Source organism: Dendrobates tinctorius, unplaced genomic scaffold, assembly GCF_039654945.1.
Source record: "Dendrobates tinctorius isolate UK_male_01 unplaced genomic scaffold, ASM3965494v1 ptg000084l, whole genome shotgun sequence".
Lineage (NCBI taxonomy): Eukaryota > Metazoa > Chordata > Amphibia > Anura > Dendrobatidae > Dendrobates > Dendrobates tinctorius.
In genome coordinates this window covers 17,846,769-17,867,048 of record NW_027361752.1, presented here as the reverse complement: position 1 = coordinate 17,867,048, position 20,280 = coordinate 17,846,769, and the positions used below count along the sequence as shown (strand labels likewise).

General features: G+C 44.0%; 1 protein-coding gene across 4 annotated transcripts in view; it reads right to left on the bottom strand.

Annotated features, from left to right (window-relative positions):
- ROBO1 (roundabout guidance receptor 1) overlaps positions 1-20,280 on the bottom strand; it is a 1,387,368-nt gene that overhangs the window by 439,506 nt on the left and 927,582 nt on the right. The window contains exon 1 of one of the 4 annotated variants that reach the window (XM_073584453.1): positions 9,152-9,483. The exons of the other annotated variants lie outside the window; for them this stretch is intronic. Coding sequence (XP_073440554.1) covers positions 9,152-9,209 — 58 coding nt within the window. The 5' untranslated portion in view covers positions 9,210-9,483. Of the gene's footprint in view, positions 1-9,151; positions 9,484-20,280 lie in introns of those variants that run through there. 4 annotated transcript variants of the gene reach the window in all.

Genomic DNA, 20,280 nt, shown 5'->3' with positions numbered 1-20,280 from the left:
CATATATTATATTCGAGTCCCTGCAGAAGCATGATTAGCGGCTTTTAGACAAACACAACACACGTGGGGATTTGAGGACAAACAGGTAATTCCCACATGTGTTGAAGCTAACAGCCGCAAATCATGCAGCTGCAGGGACTCGAACAAAATATACGAGCACGCCCAAGATACTCGGATAACACTCGAGCATGCTCGGAAAAGACGTTATCCAAGCACGTTCCCTCATCGCTAGTGAGATCTAAACATTTTATATGCACTGGCACTTTTTCATTTTGGTATGTTTCTACTATATGTGGTTGAAGGCATCCAATGCTTTGGTCAGTATTCAGATAAGACGTGTGAACCTGTTTGGGCTGGTTGCCAACTGTCCCAATGTTGCATTGAATTATTTAGTAAAAGTTATGTTTTAGTAGGGTTTTTTGTCCATGCTATTTACAATATGATCCTGAACAACTAAACCCAAACAGGGATTTCGGCCTACCAGAACTCCCTCAACAGACGATTTTGGGGAAGAGAAGGATCGGGCAGCTGGAATTCCAATTCCCTTTTGTTTTCTGGGGAGATAAAACACCTCGGGCAGAGACTTTCTCCTCAATCACCACTGAAAACAGATGAACGTTCGGCATTTCAATGGTAAGGGTATTTAGAAGCAAAAATTTAAAAAATTACTAAAAACAGGACTCTTTTTTCATTATTGCTATCACTATTCTGGATGTATTTATGAACCTATCTCTAGTCCGTGTTCTAGCTACGTCTACTGCATATATAGGAAAGTGGCCATGATCTTTAAAAGTCAAAGTGCTGAAGACCTTTTGAAATCTACGCAATCTGCAGAGTGCTCAATCTGTATGAATACAAAATAAATAAATCTCAGGATAAAATGAGAACATTGACCTTGTCCCAAATAGCCTGGCTTTTTGTAAGTCCACAATACCTGCCCTCGGAGTCATATCACATTCCTGAAATTATGCCACACCAGACTACAATTCCATCTGTGCGAGAGAAAAAAAAAATGTTTTTCTTGTGTGTCCTTCAACATTGCGTATAAATAGATGGCATTGAAAGCAGACAATAAGCAGTGCATGTGTACATTAAGCCTCATGTGTGCCAAAGGACTTGCAGAAAGAGAACAGAGATGAGAATAACTGCATAAATTAGAAAGAGACCATATTTGATGATGTCTCCATCAATGGAACATACATGACCAAAGTGAGCGAGGTCTTACGTGATCTGGGCTCCCACAAATGCTCATCTATAGTTATATTCTACTCAACCGTGTTCTAGAATGAGAGAAGAACTTCAGTCCACACGGTCACCATTGCAACTCTGGTAGCAATTGTTGTCTTCTAGTAGGACAGCCTTTTTAGGGTATGTACACACAGAGCTTTTTTTATAAGTCTTTCAGAGAGCGTTTGCGCCATAAAATGCCTGAAAAAAAAAATCACAAAAAATGCCATAAAGACTCTTCCTACTGATTTTCATTGCTGTTCTCAGGTTCAGTCTTTTGAACATTTTTTCTCCCAATTCAGGTTCTGAAGTACACTTGAAGGTAACAAAAAAAAAAAAGCCCTGATCCATTTCTGTGAAGCATTTCCTGATGGAAAATCCACCAAATCCAAAGGCACTGTCCTATCAAAAGGCTGAAAAAATGGTTCAGAGGAAAAACTCTTCAAAACACAACACAAAAACCTCCTAAAAAAAACCTCAAGAACTCCCCAAAGAAGAAGAATTTCCCGAAGCAGTTTCCACTGGAAAACCCTAATTCAAAAATCCTCCATGTACACAATCCCTAAGGCCTCCTGTGCATGTCTGGGGTTTTTTACAGACAATGTGTCCATGTAAATCTCAAGGAGACGTCCTTTTTTTTTTCTGGGAAGCGCAGAGGAAATGGGCCAATACAAGTCTACGGGTCTGTCAATAACCCGTACAATACACGGATGACATCTGTGTTCTGTCCATATTTAACATTGCAAACGAGAGGAAGAGCAATTGTAATTTATTGATTTATTTATCCATCCATGAGAAACACTGATGACACGCTGATAGTAAAAACATCCAGGGAAGACACGCTGATGACGCTGATCCAAAAGTACCATTTTTTCACGCATGTTTGTATGAGGCCTTAAGGTTCTTTCACATATAATTGTTTTTGGTGCTAGTACCATCGGTTATTTTGGTGGATGGATTACCGACCCATTACGATCACTTGCCTTTTCACATGTTGGTCATCGGTCCACAGAAATTAAAATATGGAGACGTTCTACTTATTAGTTATTCTAGTTATTTTCTTCATACTAGAAAAAGGGATGAAATATGGGTCCCAACGCAATAAAACGTAGGCCACGTTCACACTATCAGTATTTGGTGAGTTTTATACCTCAGTATTTGTAAGCCAATATCAGGATCGGAACAATCAGAGGAAAAGTATAATAGAAGCACGTCACCACTTCTGTATTTATCACCCACTCCTGGGTTTGGCTTACAAATACTGATGTAAAATACTGACCAAATACTGAATGTCTCAATGAGGCCGAACTTTGTTCTTCACTTATAAGAAAAAAAACTGACACGTGAAACCGGCCTGAGGCACAGATGTGTCGCCTGCCTCCATATTGCGGGGGAAGGCTTCATGAACATGGCCATGTAACTGTGTCACAGGAATCCTGAACACAGTGCCCGTACCGTATATTTCCATTTGATTATATTGTATATTCTGTCGTTTAACATAACATATAATAGACCAATAGTACTAACCAGCAGAATGTCCAGGGGGGCCACAGACATGGAGTAGATCTCTCCTCGAGCCCTAAATTGGCAGATCTGCCATTTACAAATATCGGGCATATCAGTTATTTCTCAGCTTCTCCAGAAATAAAGGACATAACCTCACCTGTGGTATCTAAATTCTAGCAGTAAAATTTAACTTTCACTTTAAGTTGTCGAACCAGGCAACTATTTAATGTATATAAAGGTTTGCCAACTTTCCCCAGATAATAGATGTAGAGGAAAAGAAAGATCACGCATGTTGGATTTCAGCATGCCCTAAGCCCCGTCACACTAAGTGAGATTGCTAGCGAGATCGCTGCTGAGTCACAAGTTTTGTGACGCCACAGCGACCTCAGCAGCGATCTCGCTACGTTTGACAGGTAGCAGCGACAAGGCCCCTGCTGTGAGATCACTGGTCGTGTCGGAATGACCTGGACATTTTTTTGATCGTTGAGATCCCACTGGGTAGCATGCATCGGTATGTTTGACACCTTACCAACGACCTTGTTAGCGACTTAGAAGCGAGACACATAGGCGTGGATTTGCGTTGCCTTTTCCGTGCTCCCTCAGCTTCGATTGGTGGTCGCTACTGCATCCTGATTGGCGGCCTTTAAGGCAACATAGTAGCGCTTCCGTTCTTTGTTCCTGACCGCGTGCTGGTTTGCAGATCATAGTAGCGTTCTCCGGCTGCGACTCCACATCAATTTAACTATTCTTCAACCACCAGTCGGAGCTGAGGGGGCGCGGAAAAGGCACCGCAAATCTACGCCTGTGTGACTACAGCGTCACACAGTACATCCCTCATCGAGGTCTGAATTGTCAGAGTAGCTGCTATGTGACAGGGTCCCAACGACCACCGTCATCATTACAAAGGTCGCTACGGCTCGCCGTATCGTTGCTGCGTCGTTGGGAAGATCTTACTGTTTGGCATCTCACCAGCGACCACATAGCGGCGCAGCAACGATCCCTACCAGATCATATCGTTGTCGGGATCGCTGTAGCGTCACTGAGTGTGACGGGAGCTTAATCCTTCCTTAACCCGACAGATAAGCTACTACTAGGTGTGTCTGCCGGCAGCCTGTTCCCCTTTTTCCTATTGAGACCCCATGCTTGGCAGAGCTGCATGAAATATTGGGGTTCGGCTTTAGGGTTTCTGGCAATCAGGTCACAGATTCAGGCTGGGGCTGGTTTTAGATGCAAGACAAGAATGCAAAGAAATCTGTCTCCCACAAACCCTGAACAAATACAGGTTCCAGTAGGCTTTGAAGTTCTTAAGTTGTCATTTTGGGCTGAATGACTTCAGCAAGAAGGAAATCTTGAATCCCCTGCTCCCCAAAAATCTATTATTTGTTCCCCACACCTGTCCTAAGTTTTCTTAGCAAGCAAGGCCAGGATGTGATGGCTACCGAAACATCCTTCAAAGCTATACCGCTACTTGGATCATCTTAGAACTACAAGTACAGATAAGCATGGGGCTCTCTAGGGCATGCTGATACTATTAGTTCTACAGCACCTGTGGCCCCACAGATGACATGCGCCCTTTCTCTGTGACCTTTTCCTGTTGCAAGCATGGAGAGCAAACACTGATCCATCCACACAAAGCACAGAAGTCCTGATAACATTCAGCAGTCAGAAACCCAAATTCAAACACAAACTAATGGCCCCTAAATCTCTTATCTGTCCCCAAATCTTCCCTTCCTCCATACATCACCCTGACAATTGCCTTTAAACATGCAAATAAACTTTAACACAGAGAGTGATTCAATTCTTTTGAAGCTGATAATCCAGGGCCATAAATTAGCCTGAGAGCAGGAGATACAGAAGAAGTTACTTATTTCTCTAAGGTTCCTTAATTGCACATTCCAATAAGAGGAAGACAAAAAAGTTCAATCTTCCTTGTCACCCCGGTGGTGCAGTGTTTGGCCAGTGTCAGTTTTTACCATCATTGTTGGGAAAATAAAGAAATCACAAAACTTCTCTCAAGTACAAGGTTACTCTCCGCAGGAGGACTTCATGCCTTCGCTGTTCTGCCAGTGATATTCATGGATCCCTAAAATTGTATGGATAAGATTGATTAGGGACTTGGATCAAAAGGAAATACTGTAGTTTTTGGACTATAAGACGCACTCCCCCCCCCCCAAAAAAAAAAATGGGGGGGTGTCTTATAGTCCGAGTGTAGCTTACTGGGGGGACAGCGGAGGCAGGAGTCAGGCAATACTGTGGGCCTGAGGCTGGGAGGAGGGGGTTTTGGAGATGCAACGCAATGCTGTGATTCCTAGGCTGATAGGACGTGGTGTTCGGCGGTGCGGGGGCTCTGCCAACATTTTGTCATAGCCCGAAGCCCTTGCATTTCCATGATTTCAATGAGGAGGACTCTGGGAAAAAGGCCGCCAGTGGAGGCGCATGCACAGATTTCGATCTCAGGAAACAAATTACATTCAAGTGCGATCTGATTTTCACGGACTGTCATAATGGAGAAGGTGGAGAAATAATTTTTTATTAATTTCTCCACATACGAGTAAATTGGTTGAGACGAACCACACAGTGCTCAGAATAATCGGTCTGATTTTGTAGTCCGCAAAAAAAATCAGACTTCCGAATGAGACCTTAGACCTTATTGAGTGGTCCGTAAATCATGTACGTGTCCGTATTTGCTCATTCCCTGATAGAACACAAGCCCATTATAATCTATAGAGCTTTTCATGTGTCCATGTCTGTTTTTTATCCGATTAAGGCTGGTTTTACACTTACCGCATTTTTTGAGGACCGTTATTACGTCCCGTTTTTGCAGGCCGTATCGCCGCATTTTTTGTGGTGTACAGCAATAACGGGCAGCAAAAATGTTTGCGGATCGCCGTTTTTTCCCCCCCAATACTATGGAAATAGTATTGGAAAAAAAAAACAGCTTTCCGCAAAAGCGGAACAGACGGCGCGCCTCAAAAACAAACTTCTGTTTGTTTTTGCAGCCCCATTGAGTTACAATGGGAGCCGTGTCCGTACGCCGTGAAAAAGATTGAGCAAGAATGGCCCTCACGACTGTACGGCACAAGGCGCACCCTGGAATTTTTGAGGGCCGATTTTGCGGCCCCATAGAAATGCATTGGGGCCGCAAAATCGGCCCGCAAAAATACAGTAAGTGTCAAACCAGCCTTACAGATCAAAATAACCTATACAATTATGGGTCTGCAAAAAAAAACAAACAAAAACAAAATCACTGCTCATTGTTGAGGGCAGAGCTCTGCAGTGCGCTGGCATCGGGAGAGGTCTGGCGCCTGCACACTGCAGTACTCTGCTCTGCCCTCAACAGGCAGAGCAGTGCTCCTGCGACGGAGCCACGACAGGAAGGGAAGAAGAGGATGGCATCATATGAAGATAGGAGGCACCGGACCGGACCACGACACCCATCGGACCGGACCGCCCCCTCCGGTGAGTATAATCTAACTCTTTTTTCTTATCTTTCAGGTTACATCTGGGGCTTATCTACAGCATTACAGAATGCCGTAGATAAGACCCTGATGTCAATGCCGGCAGCTCATAGGCCAAAAAAAGGGTAACAGATTCTCTTTAAACATTGATCAAACATTGATGAAAAAAAAAAATCAGATTTAGATTTGCATACCCCCAAAAAATCACTGACGTCTGAATAAAGCCTTGTTTCCACGATGAGTTTTTGGTGAGGTTTTCATGTTGCAGATTTTCTGCACCCATTAAATAAAATAGGTTGCTTGCATTTTTTCCCCCCAAAATATGTAGTGTTAAAAACTCACCAAAAATTGTTGCCTTAGGAAAATATATTTTTTATGAAATTTATAGAAAAAAACAGCTATATTAACTTATGGGGCCGACGACGTGAGCACAGTCTGTACAGCGCTGTGGAATATGGGACAGTATATATTGGGTGATTAACATATTTATATACATGAATGCCCCATCCCATAAGAGCTGGACAATATCAGCCTGCAAAGAGAACTTTAATGAAAAGGGACAATGGGACCGGGTCCAGATCACGAAAATATCTCAAAAGTGGGAACCCAGTGTTATAGTGATATACACAAACGCAGAAGATATAGCATATCACATGGCGAATATTCCGTACTGCCAAGTGGTGACACTTAGGATCTGCGGCAGGGCCAACTTTCCACTCCATTATAAACCCTTGGCTTCTCCTCAATGGTCATTCGTCTACTTAATGCCACAAAGCTGTGCTCAATTATATGACGTATAATTATTACACCAAACATAAAATCTCCAAATAAAACGGTTAGAATAGATAATAGCACTTAAGTGTGGTTGGTGGCCATTCGGGTGGCCAGGATGGAAGTTCTGCTATCACTAGTCTTAAAGATAATTTTACACATCTGTGGACCTAACGCTCACTATATCTATCTAATTTCTATCTATCTGTCCATCTACAGCTACATTCCCATGATAAGCATTTGGTGATTTTCTGTACCATTTCCGCACCCATTAAATAAAATTAGCGTGAAAACCTCACCAAACACTCATCGCGGGAACGTAGCCTTAAGATTTGGCACCAGGTACCAACAAGCCAACTCTCTACAAGCCAATGATTTTCCAAACCAAAACACACAATTTATTACTTAATACTGGAAGTAGAACGCTTCGAAACTCCATAAAACCAAAATATGTTCAGTCTTAAATCATTCCAAAACATTAAGACCCAAACTACTCGTATACTCAACTTTTCCTACTTCTTAAGTTTACACAGAGACGGGAAAGGAAACCACACAGTATATACTCCATACCCTCAGCTTTTATTTTTTGTCAATAACTTCTGCACCAGGCACTATCTGTGTCTCTAAACTTCAGAGTGGGGGGCTGGTTTCCTGTTGCCCCCTTCAAATGTGCTCTAATTACAACCTTGGGCTACAACAGACACTACAGAGGAATAGCTTGTTGCTGAAAACTTGTCCCTGCTGTTGGAATAACAATAGGACATGTCCAGGTTGTCTGTTGGATGCCACTTAGCTAAAAGATTCCCCCCTCTCCTCCAACCCTCAAAAAAAAAGAAAAAAACAACAAAGAGACAATAAAAACAAAAAAACAACTATTCCAAGGCGGCCAGAAGAGAAGGCAATCACTCATTCTAACTGAACCTGATCTTCTGTAATAATCAGACTAATTTCTAACATGTGTAAGAGAAAGAGAGAATCATCTGACCTCAAGCCAGAAATATCTCAGCTCCTCACAGTCGGAGAATCATAGAAGTCCACCTCGCCAGTCCCAGCTCCAATACAGCTCCAGTACCCATTCCAGTACCAGCTCCAGTACCCGCTTCAGTACCAGCTCCAGTACCCGATCCAGTACAGCTCCAATACCAGCTCTAGTACCTGATCCAGTACCAGCTCCAGTACCCGATCCAGTACCAGCTATAGTACCCATTCCATCACCCGATCCAGTACCAGCTCCAGTATCCGATGCAGTACCAGCTTCAGTACCAGTACTCGCTCCAGTATCCACTCCAGTACCAGCTCCAGTACCAAGTACAGTACCCGCTCCAGTGCTCGTTCCAGTACCTGCTCTGATTCTCACCTGAAGTTATGTATGGTATTATGTGTATATATACTTTTCGATTTGTCTGTCTGTCTAGGTATCTATCTATATGTATGCATATATATATATCTATATATATAGTCCATCAAAAAAGAAAGCAGCACACCATAGTAGTTTTCAATAAAGTGCTTTTTTAATAGCCCATATTTCTTTTTTAATGGACTATTTGGAGGTTTGGTATGTACCTAAAGGGCTTGCACCCGAATCCTTTTTCTATTTTGTGCTGTTTTTTCAATTTTTTCTATATCTATATATCTATCTATCTATATACATACATACACATATACATGCTGTACACACATATATATATATATATATATATATATATATACACACACACACACAGCAGAGCTGCAGTTAGTTCTGGCACGCCATCTCACCTAGCAGAAGCGCTGGCCATAGTGGGTGACAGTGCCCAATGCCCCGTTGCCTGCCGCGGGGCGCCATTAATGACCCGGGTTGGAGCAGGTAATTAGGGCTGATTATAGGATTATCACACAAACATGAATGCTCCAGGGAACATGAGACACAGAACATTCACAGCACCTTGGTAAAAGTTTGGCGGCTTTAGCTTGTCAATTGGCCTCTCTCCCTCCCTTCTGGTGTGAATGCCCTGAGAAAGTCATGTCAATCACAGGGCTGCTGCAGAACCTCTTTGGGAAAAGAACAAAGTATAGTCCAGGACAGTAAATGAATGCCATTAGGCACTAGATGGAAATATTAACATTGCTGCTTCCATGCTGGCTCCCTGTCTATATACATCTATAAAGAAGTGACAGAAATAAAGAGTACACCCCTCCATCCTTCATACCTGAGGAGATGCATACCGATCCACACAGCAGACAAAAGTAAGAAAGTGCAGCAATCATTGTAGTCCAGTCCTCGCAGATAGTGATCTCCTACCAGGAAATCCCAGAAAATATGGTGCAGAAACCCAAAAACTCCTTCTGCGAGAATTGTAAATCCAGAAAGCTTAATATAAGCCAGATCCCAGTGTGATGGGCGGTGGGTGCTGAGGAGGAGAGGGTCCCCGGTCACAGCAGGACCTCTGGAGGAGAGGGTCCCCGGTCACAGCAGGACCTCTGGAGGAGAGGGTCCCCGGTCACAGCAGGACCTCTGGAGGAGAGGGTCCCCGGTCACAGCAGGACCTCTGGAGGAGAGGGTCCCCGGTCACAGCAGGACCTCTGGAGGAGAGGGTCCCCGGTCACAGCAGGACCTCTGGAGGAGAGGGTCCCCGGTCACAGCAGGACCTCTGGAGGAGAGGGTCCCCGGTCACAGCAGGACCTCTGGAGGAGAGGCTCCCCGGTCACAGCAGGACCTCTGGAGGAGAGGCTCCCCGGTCACAGCAGGACCTCTGGAGGAGAGGCTCCCCGGTCACAGCAGGACCTCTGGAGGAGAGGCTCCCCGGTCACAGCAGGACCTCTGGAGGAGAGGGTCCCCGGTCACAGCAGGACCTCTGGAGGAGAGGGTCCCCGGTCACAGCAGGACCTCTGGAGGAGAGGGTCCCCGGTCACAGCAGGACCTCTGGAGGAGAGGGTCCCCGGTCACAGCAGGACCTCTGGAGGAGAGGGTCCCCGGTCACTGCAGGACCTCTGGAGGAGAGGCTCCCCGGTCACAGCAGGACCTCTGGAGGAGAGGCTCCCCGGTCACAGCAGGACCTCTGGAGGAGAGGCTCCCCGGTCACAGCAGGACCTCTGGAGGAGAGGGTCCCCGGTCACTGCAGGACCTCTGGAGGAGAGGGTCCCCGGTCACAGCAGGACCTCTGGAGGAGAGGGTCCCCGGTCACTGCAGGACCTCTGGAGGAGAGGGTCCCCGGTCACAGCAGGACCTCTGGAGGAGAGGGTCCCCGGTCACTGCAGGACCTCTGGAGGAGAGGGTCCCCGGTCACAGCAGGACCTCTGGAGGAGAGGGTCCCCGGTCACTGCAGGACCTCTGGAGGAGAGGCTCCCCGGTCACAGCAGGACCTCTGGAGGAGAGGGTCCCCGGTCACTGCAGGACCTCTGGAGGAGAGGCTCCCCGGTCACAGCAGGACCTCTGGAGGAGAGGGTCCCCGGTCACTGCAGGACCTCTGGAGGAGAGGCTCCCCGGTCACAGCAGGACCTCTGGAGGAGAGGGTCCCCGGTCACTGCAGGACCTCTGGAGGAGAGGCTCCCCGGTCACAGCAGGACCTCTGGAGGAGAGGGTCCCCGGTCACTGCAGGACCTCTGGAGGAGAGGCTCCCCGGTCACAGCAGGACCTCTGGAGGAGAGGGTCCCCGGTCACTGCAGGACCTCTGGAGGAGAGGGTCCCCGGTCACTGCAGGACCTCTGGAGGAGAGCTCTCAGTCCTCCCAAACTCAGAGAGGAGCCAATCTGTGGTGCAGACTGTGAGCTCTTCAGCCAAGGAGGAGACTGTGGAGACTCCTTACTCCTGGGACTGAGCGCTGCTCAGGACATCACTGCCTGCCATCCCTCCGACCCTACAATCCAGGCGGATCCCAAAACTTCTGCGCTGCTCCTGGACTTCGTGCTCCGAGGCGGTGATCACAGGAGGAGGCTGCCCGGTCCGCTCGGTGTCGCTTGCTGCAGAGAACTTTCTTCTGTCCTGTGTTTATCCCTCCTGTCTCCTGCTCGGACCGGAGCTGATCCCCATTTCATTCTAACCATGCGATGCCTGCAGCTCACAAGCAACTCCGCTTAAAGGGGCCGCCTACAACGCTCCGGCTCTTTTGTTGTTGATACACATGTAGCTCCACAGCGGAGATTCAGGCTAGTTGCTTCCATCTGCCGGTCGTATCAGCGCATTGCAGGTCATTCAAAAATACTTTTCTATTCATCTGTTTATGAATTTATATATTGTTTCTATCATTATCATCAAGCTTAGAGTGATCAAACACAATAATTATTAATAAAGCTTAGTATTAATATTGAGATAATTAATATTAGTAACAAATCATTATTATTACCATCCTTATTATTGTTATTAATAATATGACTAAATAAGCATTATTGATGTTATTAATATCATTAATATTAATGTTTATTATAATAGTCATTATTGTTGATATTATTTCTAAACAATTAGTATTGATATTATTGTCATTACATAATAATAATAATAATAATAATAATAATAATAATAATAATAATAATAATCAGAGACCTTAAAAGCTTTAATAATAATAAATAATAATAATAGCAACATAAATAATAATAATTATTACTAATAATATAATTCCAATAATAATACTAATTATTATTACTAATTATTATTATTATTTATTATTATAGCGACATTTATTCCATGGCGCTTTATATGTGAGGAGGGGTATACATAATACATACAAGTACAGTAATCTTAAACAATACAAGTCACGACTGGTACAGGAGGAGAGAGGACCCTGCCCACGAGGGCTCCCAATCTACAAGGGATGGGTGAGGATACAGTAGGTGAGGGGAGAGCTGGTCGTGCAGCGGTTTGGTGGATCGGTGGTTACTGCAGGTTATAGGCTTGTCGGAAGAGGTGGGTCTTCAGGCTCTTTTTGAAGGTTTCGATGGTAGGTGAGAGTCTGATATGTTGTGGTAGAGAGTTCCAGAGTAGAGGGGATGCGCGGGAGAAATCTTGTATGCGATTGTGGGAAGAGGAGATAAGAGGGGAGTAGAGAAGTAGATCTTGAGAGAAAGCACTGGAGACTTCTAAGGTGGCCAGCAATGAGTCCAGACCTGAATCCCATAGAACACCTGTGGAGAGATCTAAAAATGGCAGTTTGGAGAAGGCACCCTTCAAATATCAGGGACCTGGAGCAGTTTGCCAAAGAAGAATGGTCTAAAATTCCAGCAGAGCATTGTAAGAAACTCATTGATGGTTACCGGAAGCGGTTGGTCGCAGTTATTTTGGCTAAAGGTTGTGCAACCAAGTATTTGGCTGAGGGTGCCAATACTTTTGTCTGGCCCATTTTTGGAGTTTTGTGTGAAATGATCAATGTTTTGCTTTTTGCTTCATTCTCTTTTGTGTTTTTTCATTTAAGACAAATTAAATGAAGATAATAATACCAAAGAATTTGTGATTGCAATCATTTTCAGGAAGAAACTGAGTATTATCTGACAGAATTGCAGGGGTGTCAATACTTTTGTCCACAACTGTATGTATGTATGTGTGTGTGTATGTCCGGGATTGGCAGCTACAGCCACAAAATTTGGCACTGTCACCCGTCTGGACCCCGAGAGCGTCCTAGGCTATGTTGTGAGGCGAAATTTTAACCCTGCGCGTTCCAATTCACCAAACAATTTTGCCCCTATCTACATAATGGGGAAAAAGTGTGTGTGTATCAAGCCCCGCCCCTCATTATGATGTCATAATGGTTGCCATGGTGACACTGATGTCATCATAGGTTGCAAGCCCCACCGCTCATTATGATGTCATAATGGTTGACTATGGGATGGAGAATGTGTGATGGGTATATGGGCATGGGACTATGGGATGGCGGATATGTAAGACGGGTATATGGGCACGGGACTATGAGATGAAGGATGTGTGATGGGTATATGGGCACGGGACTATGGGATGAAGGATGTGTGATGGGTATATGGGCACTGGAGTATGGGATGGAGGATATGTATGATGGGTATATGGGCACGGGACTATGGGATGGAGGATGTGTGATGGGTATATGGGCACGGGACTATGGGATGGAGGATGTGTGATGGGTATATGGGCAATGGACTATGGGATGGAGGATATGTAAGACGGGTATATGGGCACGGGACTATGGGATGGAGGATGTGTGATGGGTATATGGGCACGGGACTATGGGATGGAGGATGTGTGATGGGTATATGGGCAATGGACTATGGGATGGAGGATGTGTGATGGGTATATGGGCATGGGACTATGGGATGGAGGATGTGTGATGGGTACATGGGCACTCGACTATGGGATGAGGATATGTATGATGGATACATGGGCACGGGACTATGGGATGGAGGATAATTATAATTTGTTATAACTAACCACAGTTAGTTACTATGCCCGGGCAGCGCCGGGCTCTTCAGCTAGTAATAAATATTATTATTAATAGTAAAATACCACTTAAAAAACACGCTTCTAATCCAAGGTCCCTGCCTCCAATCTCATACATTTCCACCTCCGTCTTCAACTACTATTGTCACCTCATTCATCAGTCTCCACCAGTTTGTGACCTCCCGGGTGGCCCCAGTGTTCACTGGAGGTCACTTTGCAATGCCAGTCTATGGCTGCCTCGTCCTGGCCTCATCCTGGCTGTCATAGACTTACACTGAGCGGTTACACTGAGCGGTTGTGACCGTCACGTCTGACTTTAGGACAATCAGAATCTGCTGTCACATGATGGCGCCGCAGAATCGGAACGGCAACGATAAAAGGTGAAGACAGGGGGTGGGAAATTATAAGTCTATGGTCTGAGATCTTAGATTAGAAGCAACACTCCAATGCTTAAAAAAATAAATTTTACTTTAATAAAAGAAATAGAAAAATAGGTCAAAACTTCTTAAAAGTCCAACAAAGCCTCAAACACACTGAGGGTAAAGTCTTATTGAGGGGCACAAACCCTTTGGACTGGCTGCTTCTAGGCACAAGGGTGGCACACTGCGCTTACTCCGACATCCGTCAGTCCGGTATATGTTATCTACCTGGGTTTTTCACGGATAGAGCACATACAGGACCCATTATATTCTATGAAGCTGTTCACGTGTCTGTGTTTTTTAACAACAACAACAAAAAAGTCACAGTAACATATTCATTTTTGATCATTGTCTTGGATCAAAATTAATCATATAGGTCTGGGAAAATCACAGATGGCATCAGATGAAGCTCTTATGGTCACAACGACCAAACACTGATGAAACTCGGATCCAAAACTTGTCTGAATGAGTCAGTCACACTATTACCTAATATTGAAATAAAAGGATGGTAAAAATATAAAGAAATAAAAATGGTAAAATACAAGTGTGTGCTCATATATTACTATCATGGCGGCTGGTAAAGACCCTATATTCTTTAATATTGTTGGAGTCCCCGTCACGACCAGTCCATCCATGAGTGGTAAATGTGTTCACATATTATTCTCTATCATCCCAAGGAGAATATTTAATCTGATTACTAAGTGTAACTGATCATTAAGTGATTGATCTAAACTCTGATCTTTATATAGCCTGCATAAAATAATTCCCAGGTTTCTATTAATGTGATCGTCGGATATTTCAGTGCCGGAATGGCCAACTTACTAAAGCAAAATAGCAAGGAAATTTTTTTCTAACATTAGTATTAGGTAGAGGCTTTACAGTGAAAATTGCATTTTGGAAATTTAATTATGAACCCCACTGGGGACAGAGACTGGCGAAAATGATCAATATGTGCACCGATCTGTGGATGAGCCGCATGTAATTAACAGAAATACTGAATATATTATGAGCTGACACCAGATAAGAGAAATAACCCACCTTTTATTTTGGTTGCCTATCAAATGAAAATTGGTAAACATTAAGGGCATTAGATGCCTGACCATACGTAAATTAGTGTTTATATTTGAGATTGTTGAGTGATTGCACCTATGCTCTGTTTTGTTATTATATCGTTCCGCCTAAATTAAACTGAGGAAAAAAATCTGACATCTTTTTCTTTGTGTAGTCAGAACCCCTTTTGTGTTCAGTGGAATGTTCCAGGTTGTAGGCAGGGATGTGCTGAATGTTGTGGAACAGACCACTGCACATAACTTTTGCAGGGGTTTTGACTACAAGAAGAGAAAGTTGGTGCCTAAAGATTTTTTTTTTAACAAAGTTATTAATCTCAATACGGTGCCTATATGTGTAAGATAACACTCATTTGGTCAACAGTAATTCTTCCTTATTTCCTAGGAGAGCAAAACAATTGGGCATCCTGAAATATAGCAACATGACTGTTCTTTCCTTCTTCATCTGCATTTCCGGGAGAATTAGGATAACCCCCTCACACATTGAGTGGCTGGCTGAAAATGCAAAACCTTCTCTATTCACTTAGAGCAAGGGTCTCAAACTCGGCAGAGTAAATGGGCCGCACATAAAAAAATTTGAGCTGGGGGGCCGCATTCCTTTCAAAATTAATACACCCCGTACACGCGCAGCTCCGCTCCGTACACCTCGTACACATGCGGCTCTGCTCCATACACCTCGTACACACGCGGCTCCGCTCTGTACACCTCGTACACACAGGGCTCCGCTCCGTACAACTCGTACACACATCGAACACACAGGGCTCCGCTCCGTACACCTCATACACACAGGGCTCCGCACACCTCGAACACACAGGGCTCCGCTCCGTACACCTCATACACACAGGGCTCCACTCCGTACATTCAGTGTGCTGAGCAATCTACACTATTTGTATAATATGCACATAGCCTCTTCAGAGAAAAAGAGAACTGGACCTCTTGCACTATTTAGTGGAACTAGCAATGTTAAAAGTCAGTATCAACCCTTTAACAATCCTTGCTACATGACGTAAGAAGAGAAGCCAAGCCAACAACTTCTTTTGAAGAGATGTGTTTCGGAATGTTTGCCCCTCATCAGTGCAAAGCAGGAGATCTGATTTGGCTGAGTGGGAGGCCTCTACTGGGGGTCTAAAGGCTAACATTTCTCCTTGTGGAAAGTGCTCCTCATGGAATTTAAATATGCAAAAAGCTCTTCAGAGAGGTTTTCCAATCAAATCAGACCTCCTGTCAAGTCTCCTTGTGGAGAGTTCCAAGTCGACGTAAGGAGAATTATAGGCCATGCAATGCTCCTCAGGAAATTTAAATATGCAATAACCTATTCAGAGAGGCTTTCCAATCAAGTCAGGCCTCCTGCACACTAAGTATACTGGCTATATCTGTCATCCATGAACAGGGTCATTGGTGTGATGATTAGTGAGGCTATAGGGAGAGACAGGGGTAGATGGTATAAGCAAATATATAAATTGATATGTAGATGAGGAGGTTCTCACACCTGTACAAATATATACTGTAGTCGTACTCAGAAGGATGAGGTAAAACAATATATCTGGAACCTTTGGTACAGAAACAGGGAACCTTAGAGAATTGATATGGTATAAATAAAGCCAATGTATAATGAAGCCAACATAGGAATTACAGATTATGTGTCATTTAATATATGTAAATTGGTCACACCATCAATAGTGGGTGCTAAAAAAAATCCTTATCATCCTGCCAAGTGGGTGCCATGAACCAACACTTTGCAGAAAACTCCAGGATAAAATATCTGATACGTTATAATGTAAACCTTTTATATGGGCCCTCTAAGCAATGATGCACTGACTGTTGCTTTATGTTGATGATTCTTTCCATATCTGTAGGTTCTGACCACCAGTCATGTTTTACAGTCCTACAGCCATTACTTGTAAATAGAGTTGAGCGACTTTGGTCGGATCGGGTTTCATGAAACAAAATTTGTTTCAGATGAAACTGGTCCGACTACGGCAAAAAAAGTCGGCGTTTCATCCGAAACCCGATCCCAATGCAAGTCAATCGGAAATAAAAGTTGGCATTGAGTGGATGAATGTCATCCGCTCAATGCCGACTTTTATTTCCCATTGACTTGCATTGCGGTCGGGTTTCGGACGAAACTCCGACTTTTTTTGCCCTAGTCGGACCAGTTTCATCTGAAACAAATTTTGTCTCATGAAACCCGATCCGACCAAAGTCGCTCAACTCTACTTGTAAATACATTGAATAATTTGTCAGGAATTTCCTGGTTCTTCTACTTGACTTTTCATGCTTTTGACCCAATTAGATGAAGACCAGGTTGGGATCTAAGGATATGTACAGAGAATCTTCATCCAGATCAAGAATTTGTTCTTACTAGGTAAAAGACGTTACAAAGCATGGAGATGTCTCGTAGAGTCAGACTCTGATTAAACCAAGTAGGGACTGTATATAGCAGCGTATTCTTCGCCTTCAGGCTCATGACCTTGGTCTGTGACAGTTACTGCACATTCAATATAAGATGTCACAGTGATTAAGCTTCTAGATTTCTTCATTGATTGATTTATGGTGACAAATGGTTTACCAATAAAACTATGAAGAAAAATTTGATAAATCACTGACAGAGACCACCTCTGAGGCATTACCTCGGGATGCACATTGAGATTTTCATGTTTGACAGTCTCTTGACAGTAGAATTTTCTATATGACCGTATTATCTAAATGTTATAGAAAAATATTACATTTGATTCAATAAAGTACATTTTGTAATGAAGAATAAATGATAATTGTCAGACAATGACACAATGATCATGGTCTCCAGAAGTTTTCTACCGATGTGTTTGCAGAGACAAATCCGACTTCTAAACACAATAGTAAGATAGTTCATACAAGAATGGTTCACGTCCACTTAGCTCACCATACACATCAATAGCTGCACAGCTTCCACTCCCTACTCCTACACACATCTGAGCGCGCTCGACTTGTAGGATCGCTACTACCAACAGATGGCACTATAGAGTTCAAGTCCTCCTCCTCTCCAAAGAGGCAATTTGCATACAGGAGACAGGAGGAAGCCACTGCCGGACACTCCTGACAGCAGCTTATGTCCCCGAGAACAAAACTGGTCCAGTGATTGAATTCAATCTAAATGATCACTATTGAAAATCATATTAAAATACTTTTAGACTATAGATGAAGAGAAGAAATAGATCCTTTAACTAATTAGTTCTAAACTTTGTATTTAGGAATATTTGAACAAGTCCGGAATAATATTCAATACTTTAAACCGTAAAAAATCTATTCTTGTTTCGGAAGAATTGCAAGATCACCGAGATCACTACAAAAGTCAACTGCTCATGAAGACTACGAGTCTGTTTATACTGTACAGACCGACTGGCAGCTCAATACGACAACCGATCAGTAAGCTTTTACCGATTTGCAGTCGTTTGAATCAGACCAAAGTAAACGATGTGCAGATGAGAGAGCTATACTACACATAGCTGTCATTGTTCTTGGCAGTGAGAGTCGTGTTCACACAGGATGATGCACCGCCGAGAACGATGATCCTTAATGCTGTGTAGAAGATCATATTTTACCTGATGAAAGAACGTTTTGCTCATTAAATGGGTGATCAGCAATGCTTTTTCACAATTATCTAAATGTCCCTTAAAGGGTGACTGTTATGAGTTCATTTTCCCCTTCACCATTGAGGTCTGATGAACTCCCTCTTCTGGTGAAGGAAGGTAGTGAGGCTGATTACCAAACACCTGAGCTGGTAGAGGATGACTGGGTGACGGGAATTGCTGACTGGATATAAGGCAGCCGACGCCCTTCTGCCTCGCTGGTGATTTCTCTGAGGGATTCTAGGAGACCAGTCTGATTCCTGCTCCTCAAAAGCTAAATTTTCTGCCTTGCTTTTTGCATTTGTGTTTTGGTTTTATTTTGCCTTGTTTTTCTGGATTCTGCCATTCCCTTCTGGGGTGAGCTGAATTCCTTTGTGTCTTTTTGCTCTGTCTTCAGAAAATACCTGAGTACTGACATAGTCTTTTTGAAGCCTAGCGTCTTCAGGGCCTTTTTCCCTGTCAGTCCGTTGGCTCTTGTTTTGATAGGGTTTTTGGCGGATTGCAGACAGCTTTTCTATCCTGTCCTATCTAGTTAGCTTGGGCCCCATCATTTGCTCAGTCTATCTTTCTATCTGTGTTAGTGTTTTTTCTTCTTGCTTCACCGCCATTATATGTTGGGGGCTGCCTATTGCTTTGGGGTCTGCTCTGGGGCAGTTTAGATTTCCCTTTCTGTCTTTAGGCTATGTAGTTCTCCGGCTGTGATCGAGGGGTCTAGGGCACCGTAGGAACCCCCCACGGCTACTGCTAGTTGTCGTTGATAGGTTCAGGGGTCTGCAATCCGATAGCTGCCAACTTCTCTGGTTTTCTGGACTTAGCTAGCATTTCTGTTTTTGTCTCCTACGGTGACTCATTCATAACAGGTGACCATAGACCTGCAATTACCAGCATATGGGAAGTTCTCTCTAATCATCACCCTCTACTCATATACATGTATGCGGTAAAGCACCTGTCTAAGCTTTGGCACAGGGCTGTGCTGTGTACTGCTATGGACGCCTTCCTTTGCTTTGATCCACACTTGACAGGATGCCCAGCAGATTCCATTGATTTCATTACCCAAAGCTATTTAATGCCGACTCTCTGTGTGTCTAAGCATATGCTTTAGAGGTTGCCTCACCACTTTTTCCCTGGTTGCTATCTTCTCTGCAATTTCTTGTGGTCTTTGCAACCTGCATCTATTTCCTGCGTCGGACCTGCTGATTGACCCTTTGACTGTTGTAAGCATAACAAACTGCTATCTGGCCTTGTTAACACAACAAATGTTCCTCCATTAGAGTGTATCCTCTCCATATACTGCCAGCGGCTAGCCATTTGGTCTAACCCTGCATCTGTTGTAAGCCTTATGAAATTGCTTCTGGAAGTGTTCACATTACAAACTCTGCTGCCATCCCTGGACTGACTGCATATTCAGATCCTGAAATAATCCACACCCCCGACTCTGCGCCTTCTGATGTGTCCTGCTCTGCTCCATTATCTGCTATCTTTTTCTATGTTGTTTCAAGAGGCTTCTGGCAAGTCCAGCCGACTGTGTCATCACCCTTGAAACATGCGTTCATCCTGACCTGGGGCTTAGTGAATCCACGTCACCAGATGAGATGCATGCTCAGTTGGGTTAAACATGAATTGTTTTTCATGATGGGAAGAGGAGTAAGTTGCTGTCAGTCTCTGCCGGTGACAACTTAGCTCTTTGGAGAATAAACTGATTTTGTTAATATCAAAGACCCTCATGCAGATAGATAGTTCACCTATCTTGCCAAAATTGGGGAGTTCAAGCACATTTTCAATTGTATGGATGGGCCGCTAAAAGACCAACTGTGAGAAAAAAGATCCAAAAACAGCATCACGTTTTTC